Raw genomic sequence first — 16,026 nt, forward strand, 5'->3', positions numbered from 1 at the left:
ACATGAATGCGGCCTGGTCAGTCTAGAGGCCTTGGGGCATATTCGCACGTCCACGCTTCATGATACATTTCAGGCTGTCAAGTATGGTGCCGACTCCCTTGTGTCCTGCTGATATATGGGTAAATTCAAAGTGCTGGCCCGTAGATGCGGGTCTTCTCCAAACACCATCCTACCCCATGTAAAAAAGAAATGGAAAAGATATACCCCATAATCGTGGTATCTGATCGTCTAATAGGTGAGACGTTACGGCCGTCCTTTATTACTCCATATGGATTTACAACTTAAAGGGATTGTCCCAACATTAAGGACATTTACTGTATATGTCTTAAAAAAAAAAAGCTGCCTATTAACAGGAAAAAAGTTATATTATGGCACCATCTGGTGTATAAAAAAAAAAAAGCGAACGTCCACCAAATGAGCAAAGTGCTGGTGGTCGTACATGCTCAGTTACTCTACGGGCAGCCAGTAGAAATAGCTTGCTGGCTCCGGTTTCAGTCTCTGCAGTACAGATGACACCGCTCATCTCCCCTTCTTATATTGGGTGTAAGGTTGGAATACTTCTTTCAGGTTGCCCATAATTCCCCTTGAGTAGCCTTTAGGAGACACAGAGATACTCCGTGCCTTGTACCACTCATTGGTGGTCCGGTTAGTGATGGACAGGTACCAGACGAAGCAGGTGTAGCCCCCCAAGAAGAGAATCAGAAGGAGCAGGAATCCCAGAGTGAAGACGATCCTCGGAAACGTCAGGAACAGGTGCTGGGAAAAGAGTAAGATGTGCGTAAAAGTTAAGAGTCTGATCCAGCAGGGGGTCTGTGTAGAGTGGAGATTTTGCGATTTAACCAGTTACATCATAATGTCAATCACTGTCAGCAGCATTTAAAGAAGACAAGAACGTCACTGATCCCGCCTGTTCCGTGATGGCAGGGCGCCGAAGGATTGTCATGACAGCCAGCGATCTGTTTAAGACCCACATGCATGTCATCAATCCTATGAATGACGGCTCATGGCCGGCATTCATTGATCATGATTTTTAGTTATACGTAGCAGAAGCCTTGCTAGGTGTAGCACAAGCGATTGGGCGATCGCAGCTTCAAGTCCCCCTAAGGGGACTATTAAATATAATGAAAAGTAAAAAAAATTATTTAAATAAAATTGAAATCGCCCCCCTTTTGCCCAATATAAAAATAAAATACACAAATTCGGTATCGCTGCATTCAGAAACGTCCGATCAAAATATAAACGACGTTAACGCAATGAGAAAAAAAAAAAATCAAAATCCCAGAATTACGTTTTTTTTTTTTTGTGGCTCCAGCAATATTGCAATGAGGCGATCAAAACATTGTATGTACCCCAAAATAGTATCAATAAAAAATGTCAGCTCAGGGAGAAAAAAATAAGTCCTCACCAGCTCCAGATCCCAAAAAATGAGACCGTTACAGGTCTCTGAAATGGCGACAAAAGCAAATATTTTTTGCAGACAAATTTAATTTTTTTTTTTTTAACCACTGATAAAAAAAACAAACATGTTTGGTATCTGTACTCGTACTGACCTGGGGGATCATATTACCGCTCATTTTTACCATATAGTAAACATGGTAAAAAAATAATAATTGTGGAACCACACTTTTTTTTTTTTTGCAATTTCACCATATTTGGAATTTTTTTTTCCCCGTGTTCCAGTACACTATGTGGCAGAATAAATGAGGTAATTCAAAAGTACAACTCGTCCCGCACAAAACAAGCCCTCGTACGGCGATGTGGATACAGGAGGAGGTGTAGTTTTCAATAACGCGATTCAATTTACCGTATAATGTGCGAAAAAATGGAAAAAAAAAAAAATAATTCCGCCATTACGTTTGGGGTTTTGTTCTTATGATGTTTGTTACACTGTAAAATGTTCAGTGCGATTACGGGGAAAACAATCGTATAGTTTTCTTTTCATTTGTATAGTTAAAAAATTTGCCATTTTCTGACCTTTTTTACTTTATTTTTTATCCCCTTTTTTGGGGACTTGAACCTGCGATCGCCTGTCTTTATGGAGTATATCGTTAGAATGGCGTTCTTACTAAAGGGAATCTGTCACCTATTTTTTCGTATATAAGATGTGGCCACCTCCATCAGGGGCTTATCTACAGCATTACAGAATGCTGTAGATAAGCCCTCCGATGTAACCTGAAAGAGAAGAAAAACGAGTTATAATATACTCACCCAGGGGCGGTCCGGTGCCTCCCATCTTCTAGCGATGACGTCCTCCTTTTTGCTTCCCGTTGCGGCTCCTCTCTGACCTGTTGAGGGCAGAGCACTGCAGTGCGCAGGACCTCTCTGACCTCTCCCGGCGCCTGCGCACTGCAGTACTCTGCCCTCAACAGGGCAGAGCAGTGCGCCTGCACCGGAGCCACGACGGGAAGCAAAGAAGAGGACGTCATCGCTAGAAGATGGGATGCGCCGGACTGGACCGCGACACCCTCCGGACCCGGGCCGCCCCTGGGTGATTATAATATAACTCGTTTTTCTTCTCTTTCAGGTTACATTGGGGGCTTATCTACAGTATTCTGTAATGCTGTAGATAAGCCCCTAATGGCGGTGGTTGCATCATATATACGAAAAAATAGGTGACAGATTCCCTTTAAATCCGGTCCTCGGCTACCAAGACGACCCATCGGCACACCGTGATCGTGTCCTTTAAGGCTGTGTGCACACGCTGCAGATTCCGCTGCGTTTCCGCAGCGGTTTTGGCCGCTGCGGACACGCAGCAGTTTTAGCTGCGGTGTACAGTACCATTCATTTGAATGGGAAAAAAAAAACGCTGTACCGACGCTGCGGAAAAAACCGCGCGGATTTGCTGCGGTTTTGAATCCGCAGAAAGAATTGCATGTCAATTCTTTCTGCGGAAACCGCTGCGGGTTCCTATCTCCACCATTGTGGAGATAGTGAATCTGCAGGACAAAACCGCAGATAATCCGCAGGTCTTTGGACCTGCGGATTATCTGCGGTTTTTGCAAAATCCGTGCGGATTAATCCGCAGCGTGTGCACGTACCCTTAATGTTGCTGTCCAGGATTGAAAGTGGCATTTAAATGGTTAAACTGCAGGTCCTGTATCCACCTGTATAACATAGGCCAAGCTGGCGATCTCTTCATGCCCCCGGCTGTCCACATAGGCTGCAGTCATCATATGTGAGAGCAGCACCACCTGCAGGAGGAACGCTGTAATCACAGCTGCCAAGCAGGCAGCCGTTAGGGTCAGGGTCACCAGATACAGTAAGAAGTGTCTGATATTCAGGGCTCCGATGCAGTTATTCACCCAAACACAGTGATGGTCGAACCGGTGGATGCAGCGCCCGCAGACGCCTGCCGAGGAAAAAAAAAAGAAAGAAAGAACGCAGATTTATTAGAAAAGTGCCCAGATTATAGCAGAACTCCGCATCCGAAACACAGAAGAGACTATCGCTTGCTGCAGTTTTTTTTATCTTTTTTCGTGGGGATATACGGTTCATCACAACTAATCCATTGAATAACAGATTGAGTGCTACCACTCCCCACTCCCCCCCCCCCCAAGGGACGAGACTCGTCCCGAACATAAACTTGTAAGAACATAGCCAGAGGAAGGGTAATTTTATTTATTTTTTTCTTTACTGGGTAATATTGGGGTTTAAAAACATATTCACAGTTGAATTAAAAATTCTACACTGTTTACCTTCTATACTCCGAATGAGTTAACTGAGGATCCATCAGTGAGCTCGATGACAGCTTGATGGGGAGTTTGTAACTCTCATCTGTCTTTTTCTGATTGATTTATGACCACGGACCGCATCAAAGTTGAATTTACAGCAAAATAAAGAGCTTGTAGAAGCCAAAGGGTGCAAACTTTTTAATGAAACACAATTGCAAAAATAATTTGCATGGTCTCCAAAAGCAAAAAAAAAAATGGTTGCTTGAAAAAAACTCTCTATAGGTCAAGTGTGGTATTGCAGCGATGAAGCCAGACCCGACCCCAGGACATCGTGGCAGTGCTTCTGGGAAGGAGCTGCCATTTTTGTTTTCTAATTCTGAGGAGCCCCTTTAAAAAAAAAACCTCACTCACCGCAGTGTTTTGACCGCGCCGGTTTCATCAAGTGACATGTTGGACACTCATTGCTGCAATGAAACATGATGTTGTCGTGTTTGTACACCCGGGTATAAAAGGCTACGTTCTGTTTGGTGACTCTTCCTAGAAACAAAAGACCACGATCATAAAGGAGCGTTCCCACGTTAGGCCTTTCTGTAGGATGGAGTCTGCTCATGGCGAATGTTCCCATTTACTCGCTGCAAGCAGATATTGACGAGGAAGAGGATGTGAGACCAGCTGTTTGGGGGAAAGTTTCCTACATGTGTTTTCTGGCTGTTCTGATACTCCAGAACATCTAATAGTCTGTTGGCTCCCACTGGAGAACATTCAGATGCAGTGGGTACCAGGCCGCCACGTCTGCTCTGTCCCGTTACCTGGGTCTGATGTGCAGCACTTGTAGTAGAAATAAAGATTTCCAGTGATCAGGACGTAAGGCAGGAAAACCAAGATCCAGTTGATCTCCATCTCCAGGCTGTAGCCCACAACCTCCCAGATGTACTCTGCGAACACCAGCGCGTCCAGGACCAGGTGCAGGAGCACAAACCCACCGCTCCTAAAATCCCAGAGGAGAGCAATAAAAATGACAAAATGCAAGGAAAGGCAATGGCCGCTTATCCCCTCTCTACCCCCAATCATTGCCCAGCTACAAACTACCGGTCTGCAACTTATAAATGATGTGAAACTGCAACTCCCAACATGTTCAGGGCAGGCCTAATGCAGAAGAAAGTAGCCTTTTTTTTTGTTTTTAAATTCCTATATAAACCAATTAGTGTTGCTTGTAGGGGAGATTATTCCAATGCTGTCACCTTGTACACGAGTCTTTAAAGGGGTTGTCCAGGCTTGGGGTTCAAGTCTGCACATAAGAGTGTGTGTGCACATTGTCAGGATTCTCCGCTGCCGGCGGTCTTGCAATCTTCATACTTGCAGCCACATTCCAACTAGACGTTTCCAGCCTCGATGATTACACTTGCATTGAGCAAGGCTGCGCATGTCTAGTCGGCATGTGACCGCACGTATGTAAATCGCATATTTGAGGTCATGCGCCTGCCAGCGCCGGAGAATCCTTGCAGCACGCACTGTGTGGATTCACAAGTCTGCACTCACATAGAGCGAACCCCAAACCTGGACAACCCCTTTAAAGGGTTACTCCCATCTCCAAAGATGGATATTGTCAGGCAGTGAATGGAAATATAAGCACTGGCGCAAGTTACTGCTTTTTAAAATGAGCAGCCGTTCCCGAGATATAAACCCTTTTGTTTACAGCTCGTTGCCTAGGAGACCGACCACCGCTGCTGTCTAGCTTGTAAGCGCTGCACTGAAGATAGCCGGGATTAAGAGGTAACAGCGCGCTCCAGAGATCCTGGGCAGCTTCAAGATAGCGCTTAAGACCCCAAAAGAAGAGACTTTATAAGCACTGCACATGTCTGGCAGTGGGGGTCCGTCTTTAAGAAAACAAGCTAAAAGTAAAAGTGTTAATATCTGTAAAATGGCTGAAGATTTCAATAAGCAGCAAATAGCAAAAATGCCTGTTTTTATAAAAAAAACTATCCAACAATATTCATCAATGAAGATAGTGAAACAACACTTCAAAGGGCATTTTGCAATAAAGGATGATCCCTTTAACTATTAATAATATTGTAATACCTGGGTGTAAATGTGGAGCTGTGTGCCTCACCTGGTGTGGAAGCATCTCTGAAGCCAGACGGGTGACACCCGGGAAATGACCTGGAAGATAAAACACATCGGCTCAATGTAGAGGGAAAATCACCAGGAGAATATAAAGGGCTAAACCACTCCCGTTTCATAAAACTTAGTGATGCGCCGTAATAAGTCAGAAGTTTTCATCACGGGGTCCCAATATTCACAAAAACGAAGGTGAAGAGCTCGGCTGATCGCTGTGCTCCTTCAAGAGGGATCAGATTTCCCAGCACCACGCAGTGATTGGTCGCAGCGGTCACATCTCTATGACAAGAACAGGATGAACACAGCTGGCTCTGGCCGTACAGACGTGACCGCTGCAGCCAATCACTGACCATGGCTGGTATTCCGGTAGGGAGCAGCACAGCATTAGAGCTGGAATAATGGCGGATTTAGAAGATGTGTAATAGGTCTTTTATTATATTATGGCATGACCCTGATATTGGAAGCCCCTTTAATGTGCTTTTTACAAATTTGGCAAAAAAAAAAACCCACTGTTTGCATAAGAACAAAAATTTCACGTACCGAAACTCCGTCCTGGAAGAAGGGGGTGACTTACCTGCTCTGCTCTATGGAGGGCGCTGTCCAGCCAGCGGGTGGATCTTCCGGACAAGAAACAGAAAGTAGAAACTCCCAGAACGAGGAAAATGACGTAGAGGATGAAAAGCCACAAAAAGTCCATACTGGGGCTGAAATAAGCCACAGCGCAGGTTAGTGCAGACCCCACATCAGAACTCCGGACCACCCCGTCTCGTCACTGCCCTACTGAGACACGATCAGTATTTCACATCAGGATTTATAAGCCAAAACCAGGAGAGGGTGATAAATCCAGAAGCGGTGACGAGATTCTGTTATACTTTTCCTCTGATTGTTTCACTCCTGGTTTAAGCTTATAAATACTGATGTAAAAAAACTGACCAAATACTGATAGTGTGAATGTGGCCATAGGCAAATGGACATAACGATCTCCGCTACCAGCAATGTTTAACGAGATTGTCCAGGGTTCAAATTTATAGGAAAAAATAAATAAATAAAAAAAAATTGGTATCGACAACTCCATAAACGTTCAGATCAATAAAAATATTACATTATTTAAAGGGGTTGTCCCGGTCTCATGAAAAAAGTCTGCAGTGAGTCTGTGTGACAGCAAGCGGTCATGTGACTGACAGTATACGATTTGCATACGTGCAGTCACATGCTGACTAGACGTGCGCGGCCTTGTTCCATTCCCTTGTATTAAGTGAAGGCCGGCCACGTCTAGTGGGAATGTGGCCAGATAAATGCAAACTGCATACTTAGTAACATGGCCGCCCGCTGTCACCAGCAATGACGGGGAGCCGTCTGAAGTCACAATAGGCGCCTGCAGAAGACAGGACAACCCCTTTAAAAAAAAAAAATAAGTAAAAATCACAAAGCCAGAATTTCTGTTTTCCGGTCATTGCACCTGCCCTAACAATACAATAAAATGTGATATAAATGTCACGTGTCCCAATATCGGATCAATAAAAAATACAACATCACCCCCCCAAAAAAAAAATCAAGTCCCCATACAGATATAGTGATGGAAAAAAAAAAAATAAAGCTACCGGTCTTGGAAGAAGGGGAGAAAAAAGGCTGAAAAGCAAAAATAAAATGTCTGCAGCCTTAAAGGTGATAAGTACTGAGGACAAATGGTTCCCTAAGGTGAAATAATGGCAAACAGCCCCTCATAGCTCAGCTTCCTGCAAGGAGGTTATTTTGAACTTGTATCAGTTTCCATGGAAACGGTGACAGAAGAAGAAGAGACCCCCTAAAAGTGTGGATTGACTCACACCGGTATACAGACACTTACCCGGGTCACTGTGGAGTCACTGCCGTCACCCTCCACAATCACACACATCCCCTCCTGCAGGACACACAAGCATGACCCCTGGGGGCAGCCATCTTGGTAAACCCGGAAGAAGAGCACTGCAGACGACTTCAGGTCCTGCAATAGAGCGACGATGTGTTCAGACTTCTAAGTCAAACGCCGAGTCATCAATACGAGGCGAAGAGAATGTCTGCAGGCTGCTAAATCGAGTGAGTAATCTGCAGAGTAGTCGAGCGCAGAGCGACAGGAGTAATGATGCAAGTATATAAAATCCTCAGGTCTCCATCTGTAAAATTGAATTCAGCAGCAGAATGTTATGGAAAGTCTGGTTATCAAGTGCTGGGACCTGTTCGGTTAAAAATCCTTTTATTTTTCATATATGGAAACTGTCAGGAAGCAGATTGGGGCTTAAGAAGGTCAGTGAGGAGCCAAAATTCAATTCTGCCCTCTCTCTGGGCTGTAGTGTATTTCTGTGTGCCACTAATGAATTCCCTCCTAATGAATACTAACACTCAGTGCTGAGGCGGCTCCCCGGACACCTGAGTCACTTATCTGTGAGTGACATCTTCATCCTCTCACATTACCTGCTCTGCGGACAAGAACGGCCACGATACAACACGCGCAGGACAATACACAGGACAAAACACCCGTCATACAACACGCGCAGGACAAAACACCCGTCATACAACACGCGCAGGACAATACACAGGACAATACACCCGTCATACAACACGCGCAGGACAAAACACCCGTCATACAACACGCACAGGACAATACACCCGTCATACAACACGCGCAGGACAATACACAGGACAATACACCCGTCATACAACACGCGCAGGACAAAACACCCGTCCTACAACACGCGCAGGACAAAACACCCGTCATACAACACGCGCAGGACAATACACAGGACAATACACCCGTCATACAACACGCACAGGACAATACACCCGTCATACAACACGCACAGGACAATACACAGGACAATACACCCGTCATACAACACGCACAGGACAATACACCCGTCATACAACACGCACAGGACAATACACCCGTCATACAACACGCGCAGGACAAAACACCCGTCCTACAACACGCGCAGGACAAAACACCCGTCCTACAACACGCGCAGGACAAAACACCCGTCATACAACACGCGCAGGACAATACACAGGACAAAACACCCGTCATACAACACGCGCAGGACAAAACACCCGTCATACAACACGCACAGGACAATACACCCGTCATACAACACGCGCAGGACAATACACCCGTCATACAACACGCGCAGGACAATACACAGGACAATACACCCGTCATACAACACGCGCAGGACAAAACACCCGTCCTACAACACGCGCAGGACAAAACACCCGTCATACAACACGCGCAGGACAATACACAGGACAATACACCCGTCATACAACACGCACAGGACAATACACCCGTCATACAACACGCACAGGACAATACACAGGACAATACACCCGTCATACAACACGCACAGGACAATACACCCGTCATACAACACGCAAAGGACAATACACCCGTCCTACAACACGCGCAGGACAATACACAGGACAATACACCCGTCATACAACACGCGCAGGACAATACACCCGTCATACAACACGCGCAGGACAATACACAGGACAAAACACCCGTCATACAACACGCAAAGGACAATACACCCGTCCTACAACACGCGCAGGACAATACACAGGACAATACACCCGTCATACAACACGCACAGGACAATACACCCGTCATACAACACGCGCAGGACAATACACAGGACAAAACACCCGTCATGCAACACGCACAGGACAATACACCCGTCATACAACACGCAAAGGACAATACACCCGTCCTACAACACGCGCAGGACAATACACAGGACAATACACCCGTCCTACAACACGCACAGGACAAAACACCCGTCCTACAACACGCGCAGGACAAAACACCCGTCCTACAACACGCGCAGGACAAAACACCCGTCCTACAACACGCGCAGGACAATACACCCGTCATACAACACGCGCAGGACAATACACCCGTCATACAACACGCGCAGGACAATACACCCGTCATACAACACGCGCAGGACAAAACACCCGTCATACAACACGCGCAGGACAAAACACCCGTCATACAACACGCGCAGGACAAAACACCCGTCATACAACACGCGCAGGACAAAACACCCGTCATACAACACGCGCAGGACAAAACACCCGTCATACAACACGCGCAGGACAAAACACCCGTCATACAACACGCGCAGGACAATACACCCGTCATACAACACGCGCAGGACAAAACATACGTCCTACAACACGCGCAGGACAAAACACCCGTCCTACAACACGCGCAGGACAAAACACCCGTCCTACAACACGCGCAGGACAAAACACCCGTCCTACAACACGCGCAGGACAATACCCACGTCCTACAACACGCGCAGGACAATACACCCGTCCTACAACACGCGCAGGACAATACACCCGTCATACAACACGCGCAGGACAATACACCCGTCATACAACACGCGCAGGACAATACACAGGACAAAACACCCGTCATACAACACGCAAAGGACAATACACCCGTCCTACAACACGCGCAGGACAATACACAGGACAATACACCCGTCCTACAACACGCGCAGGACAAAACACCCGTCCTACAACACGCGCAGGACAAAACACCCGTCCTACAACACGCGCAGGACAAAACACCCGTCCTACAACACGCGCAGGACAATACACCCGTCATACAACACGCGCAGGACAATACACCCGTCATACAACACGCGCAGGACAATACACCCGTCATACAACACGCGCAGGACAATACACCCGTCATACAACACGCGCAGGACAATACACACGTCATACAACACGCGCAGGACAATACACCCGTCATACAACACGCGCAGGACAAAACACCCGTCATACAACACGCGCAGGACAAAACACCCGTCATACAACACGCGCAGGACAAAACACCCGTCATACAACACGCGCAGGACAAAACACCCGTCATACAACACGCGCAGGACAATACACCCGTCATACAACACGCGCAGGACAAAACATACGTCCTACAAAACGCGCAGGACAAAACACCCGTCCTACAACACGCGCAGGACAAAACACCCGTCCTACAACACGCGCAGGACAAAACACCCGTCCTACAACACGCGCAGGACAATACCCACGTCCTACAACACGCGCAGGACAATACACCCGTCCTACAACACGCGCAGGACAATACACCCGTCATACAACACGCGCAGGACAATACACCCGTCATACAACACGCGCAGGACAATACACAGGACAAAACACCCGTCATACAACACGCAAAGGACAATACACCCGTCCTACAACACGCGCAGGACAATACACAGGACAATACACCCGTCATACAACACGCACAGGACAATACACCCGTCATACAACACGCGCAGGACAATACACAGGACAAAACACCCGTCATGCAACACGCACAGGACAATACACCCGTCATACAACACGCAAAGGACAATACACCCGTCCTACAACACGCGCAGGACAATACACAGGACAATACACCCGTCCTACAACACGCACAGGACAAAACACCCGTCCTACAACACGCGCAGGACAAAACACCCGTCATACAACACGCGCAGGACAAAACACACGTCCTACAACACGCGCAGGACAAAACACCCGTCCTACAACACGCGCAGGACAAAACACCCGTCCTACAACACGCGCAGGACAATACACCCGTCATACAACACGCGCAGGACAATACACCCGTCATACAACACGCGCAGGACAATACACCCGTCATACAACACGCGCAGGACAATACACCCGTCATACAACACACGCAGGACAATACACCCGTCATACAACACGCGCAGGACAATACACACGTCATACAACACGCGCAGGACAATACACCCGTCATACAACACGCGCAGGACAAAACACCCGTCATACAACACGCGCAGGACAAAACACCCGTCATACAACACGCGCAGGACAAAACACCCGTCATACAACACGCGCAGGACAAAACACCCGTCATACAACACGCGCAGGACAATACACCCGTCATACAACACGCGCAGGACAAAACATACGTCCTACAAAACGCGCAGGACAAAACACCCGTCCTACAACACGCGCAGGACAAAACACCCGTCCTACAACACGCGCAGGACAAAACACCCGTCCTACAACACGCGCAGGACAATACCCACGTCCTACAACACGCGCAGGACAATACACCCGTCCTACAACACGCGCAGGACAAAACACCCGTCCTACAACACGCGCAGGACAATACCCACGTCATACAACACGCGCAGGACAATACCCACGTCATACAACACGCGCAGGACAATACCCACGTCATACAACACGCACAGGACAATACACCCGTCATACAACACGCGCAGGACAATACACACGTCATACAACACGCGCAGGACAATACACACGTCATACAACACGCGCAGGACAATACACACGTCATACAACACGCGCAGGACAATACACACGTCATACAACACGCGCAGGACAATACACACGTCATACAACACGCGCAGGACAATACACACGTCATACAACACGCGCAGGACAATACACACGTCATACAACACGCGCAGGACAATACACACGTCATACAACACGCGCAGGACAATACACACGTCATACAACACACGCAGGACAATACCCACGTCATACAACACGCACAGGACAATACACCCGTCATACAACACGCGCAGGACAATACACACGTCATACAACACGCGCAGGACAATACACCCGACATACAACACGCGCAGGACAATACACACGTCTCCTGTCACTAATAGAGGCCGGTGTGCGGCTGACGGCCCAAGACACTGTGCGTTATCTATCATCCATGAGTTCACTTCATAGCCATAGCGGTGTACTGCCCCTTATGTACAAGAATATACAGTTGTGGCCAAAAGTATTGACACCCCTGCAATTCTGTCAGATAATACTCAGTTTCTTCCTGAAAATGATTGCAAACACAAATTCTTTGGTATTATTATCTTCATTTAATTTGTTTTAAATGAAAAAACACAAAAAGAATTGTCCTAAAGCCAAATTGGATATAATTCCACACCAAACATAAAAAAGAGGGTGGACAAAAGTATTGGCACTGTTCGAAAAATCATGTGATGCTTCTCTAATTTGTGTAATTAACAGCACCTGTAACTTACCTGTGGCACCTAACAGGTGTTGGCAATAACTAAATCGCACTTGCAGCCAGTTGACATGGATTAAAGTTGACTCAACCTCTGTCCTGTGTCCTTGTGTGTACCACATTGAGCATGGAGAAAAGAAAGAAGACTAAAGAACTGTCTGAGGACTTGAGAAACCAAATTGTGAGGAAGCATGAGCAATCTCAAGGCTACAAGTCCATCTCCAAAGACCTGAATGTTCCTGTGTCTACCGTGCGCAGTGTCATCAAGAAGTGTAAAGCCCATGGCACTGTGGCTAACCTCCCTAGATGTGGACGGAAAAGAGAAATTGACAAGAGATTTCAACGCAAGATTGTGTGGATGTTACTAACATCCAAACAAATTAAAGCTGCCCTGCAGTCCGAGGGTATGACAGTGTCAACCCGTACTATCCGTCGGCGTCTGAATGAAAAGGGACTGTATGATAGGAGACCCAGGAAGACCCCACTTCTTACGCCGAGACATAAAAAAGCCAGGCTGGAGTTTGCCAAAACTTACCTGAAAAAGCCTAAAACATTTTGGAAGAATATTCTCTGGTCAGATGAGACAAAAGTAGAGCTTTTTGGGCAAAGGCATCAACATAGAGTTTACACGAGAAAAAAAGAGGCATTCAAAGAAAAGAACATGGTCCCTACAGTCAAACATGGCGGAGGTTCCCTGATGTTTTGGGGTTGCGTTGCTGCCTCTGGCACTGGACTGCTTGACCGTGTGCATGGCATTATGAAGTCTGAAGACTACCAACAAATTTTGCAGCATAATGTAGGGCCCAGTGTGAGAAAGCTGGGTCTCCCTCAGAGGTCATGGGTCTTCCAGCAGGACAATGACCCAAAACACACTTCAAAAAGCACTAGAAAATGGTTTGAGAGAAAGCACTGGAGACTTCTAAGGTGGCCAGCAATGAGTCCAGACCTGAATCCCATAGAACGCCTGTGGAGAGATCTAAAAATGGCAGTTTGGAGAAGGCACCCTTCAAATATCAGGGACCTGGAGCAGTTTGCCAAAGAAGAATGGTCTAAAATTCCAGCAGAGCATTGTAAGAAACTCATTGATGGTTACCGGAAGCGGTTGGTCGCAGTTATTTTGGCTAAAGGTTGTGCAACCAAGTATTAGGCTGAGGGTACCAATACTTTTGTCTGGCCCATTTTTGGAGCTTTGTGTGAAATGATCAATGTTTTGCTTTTTGCTTCACTCTCTTTTGTGTTTTTTCATTTAAGACAAATTAAATGAAGATAATAATACCAAAGAATTTGTGTTTGCAATCATTTTCAGGAAGAAACTGAGTATTATCTGATAGAATTGCAGGGGTGTCAATACTTTTGGCCACAACTGTAACTACTATAATACTGCCTCCTATGTACAAGAATATAACTACTATAATACTGCCCCTATGCACAAGAATATAACTACTATAATACTGCCCCTATCTACAAGAATATAACTACTATAATACTGCCCCTATGTACAAGAATATAACTACTATAATATTGCCTCTATATACAAGAATATAACTACTATAATACTGCCCCTATATACAAGAATATAACTATAATACTGCCCCTATGTACAAGAATATAACTACTATAATACTGCCTCTATATACAAGAATATAACTACTATAATACTGCTCCTATGTACAAGAATATAACTACTATAATACTGCCCCTATGTGCAAGAATATAACTACTATAATACTGTCCCTATATACAAGAATATAACTACTATAATACTGCCCCTATGTACAAGAATATAACTACTATAATACTGCTCCTATGTACAAGAATATAACTACTATAATACTGTCCCTATGTACAAGAATATAACTACTATAATACTGCTCCTATGTACAAGAATATAACTACTATAATACTGCCCCTATGTGCAAGAATTTAACTACTATAATACTGTCCCTATATACAAGAATATAACTACTATAATACTGCCCCTATGTACAAGAATATAACTACTATAATACTGCTCCTATGTACAAGAATATAACTACTATAATACTGCCCCTATGTACAAGAATATAACTACTATAATACTGCTCCTATGTACAAGAATATAACTACTATAATACTGCCCCTATGTGCAAGAATATAACTACTATAATACTGTCCCTATATACAAGAATATAACTACTATAATACTGCCCCTATGTACAAGAATATAACTACTATAATACTGCTCCTATGTACAAGAATATAACTACTATAATACTGCCCCTATGTACAAGAATATAACTACTATAATACTGCCCCTATGTACAAGAATATAACTACTATAATACTGCTCCTATGTACAAGAATATAACTACTATAACACTGCCCCTATATACAAGAATATAACTACTATAATACTGCCCCTATGTACAAGAATATAACTACTATAATACTGCCCCTATGTACAAGAATATAACTACTATAATACTGCTCCTATGTACAAGAATATAACTACTATAATACTGCCCCTATGTACAAGAATATAACTACTATAATACTGCTCCTATGTACAAGAATATAACTACTATAATACTTCCCCTATGTACAAGAATATAACTACTATAATACTGCCCCTATATATAAGAATATAACTACTATAATACTGCCCCTATATATAAGAATATAACTACTATAATACTGCCCCTATATATGAGAATATAACTACTATAATACTGCCCCATGTACAAGAATATAACTACTATAATACTGCTCCTATGTACAAGAATATAACTACTATAATACTGCCCCTATGTACAAGAATATAACTACTATAATACTGCCCCATGTACAAGAATATAACTACTATAATACTTCCCCTATGTACAAGAATATAATTACTATAATACTGCCCCTATATATAAGAATATAACTACTATAATACTGCCCCTATATATAAGAATATAACTACTATAATACTGCCCCTATATATGAGAATATAACTACTATAATACTGCCCCTATATATGAGAATATAACTATTATAATACTGCCCCTATGTACAAGAATATAACTACTATAATACTGCCCCTATGTACAAGAATATAACTACTATAATACTGCTCCTATGTACAAGAATATAACTACTATAATACTT

At 44.8% G+C, this 16,026-nt stretch overlaps 2 protein-coding genes across 3 annotated transcripts in view; one reads left to right on the forward strand and one right to left on the reverse strand.

Moving 5' to 3' along the window:
- Positions 1-73: 73 nt before the first annotated feature.
- Positions 74-7,833, reverse strand: LOC141069579 (palmitoyltransferase ZDHHC4-like). The gene is made up of 7 exons (XM_073559273.1): positions 7,636-7,833; positions 6,364-6,493; positions 5,782-5,831; positions 4,481-4,659; positions 4,083-4,208; positions 3,105-3,349; positions 74-756 (listed from the first exon to the last, which is right to left on the reverse strand). Exons 2-7 carry the CDS (start codon positions 6,484-6,486, stop codon positions 520-522), a joined length of 960 nt encoding a protein of 319 aa, XP_073415374.1. The 5' UTR covers positions 6,487-6,493; positions 7,636-7,833; the 3' UTR covers positions 74-519.
- GRID2IP (Grid2 interacting protein) overlaps positions 7,738-16,026 on the forward strand; it is an 89,070-nt gene continuing 80,781 nt past the window's right edge. The window contains exon 1 of one of the 2 annotated variants that reach the window (XM_073559265.1): positions 7,738-7,862. The gene's annotated coding sequence lies outside the window, so the exon portion shown is untranslated. Of the gene's footprint in view, positions 7,863-7,923; positions 8,070-16,026 lie in introns of those variants that run through there. The other variant, XM_073559263.1, reaches the window with a different exon arrangement.

This window comes from Dendrobates tinctorius, unplaced genomic scaffold, assembly GCF_039654945.1.
Source record: "Dendrobates tinctorius isolate UK_male_01 unplaced genomic scaffold, ASM3965494v1 ptg000267l, whole genome shotgun sequence".
Classification (NCBI taxonomy): domain Eukaryota; kingdom Metazoa; phylum Chordata; class Amphibia; order Anura; family Dendrobatidae; genus Dendrobates; species Dendrobates tinctorius.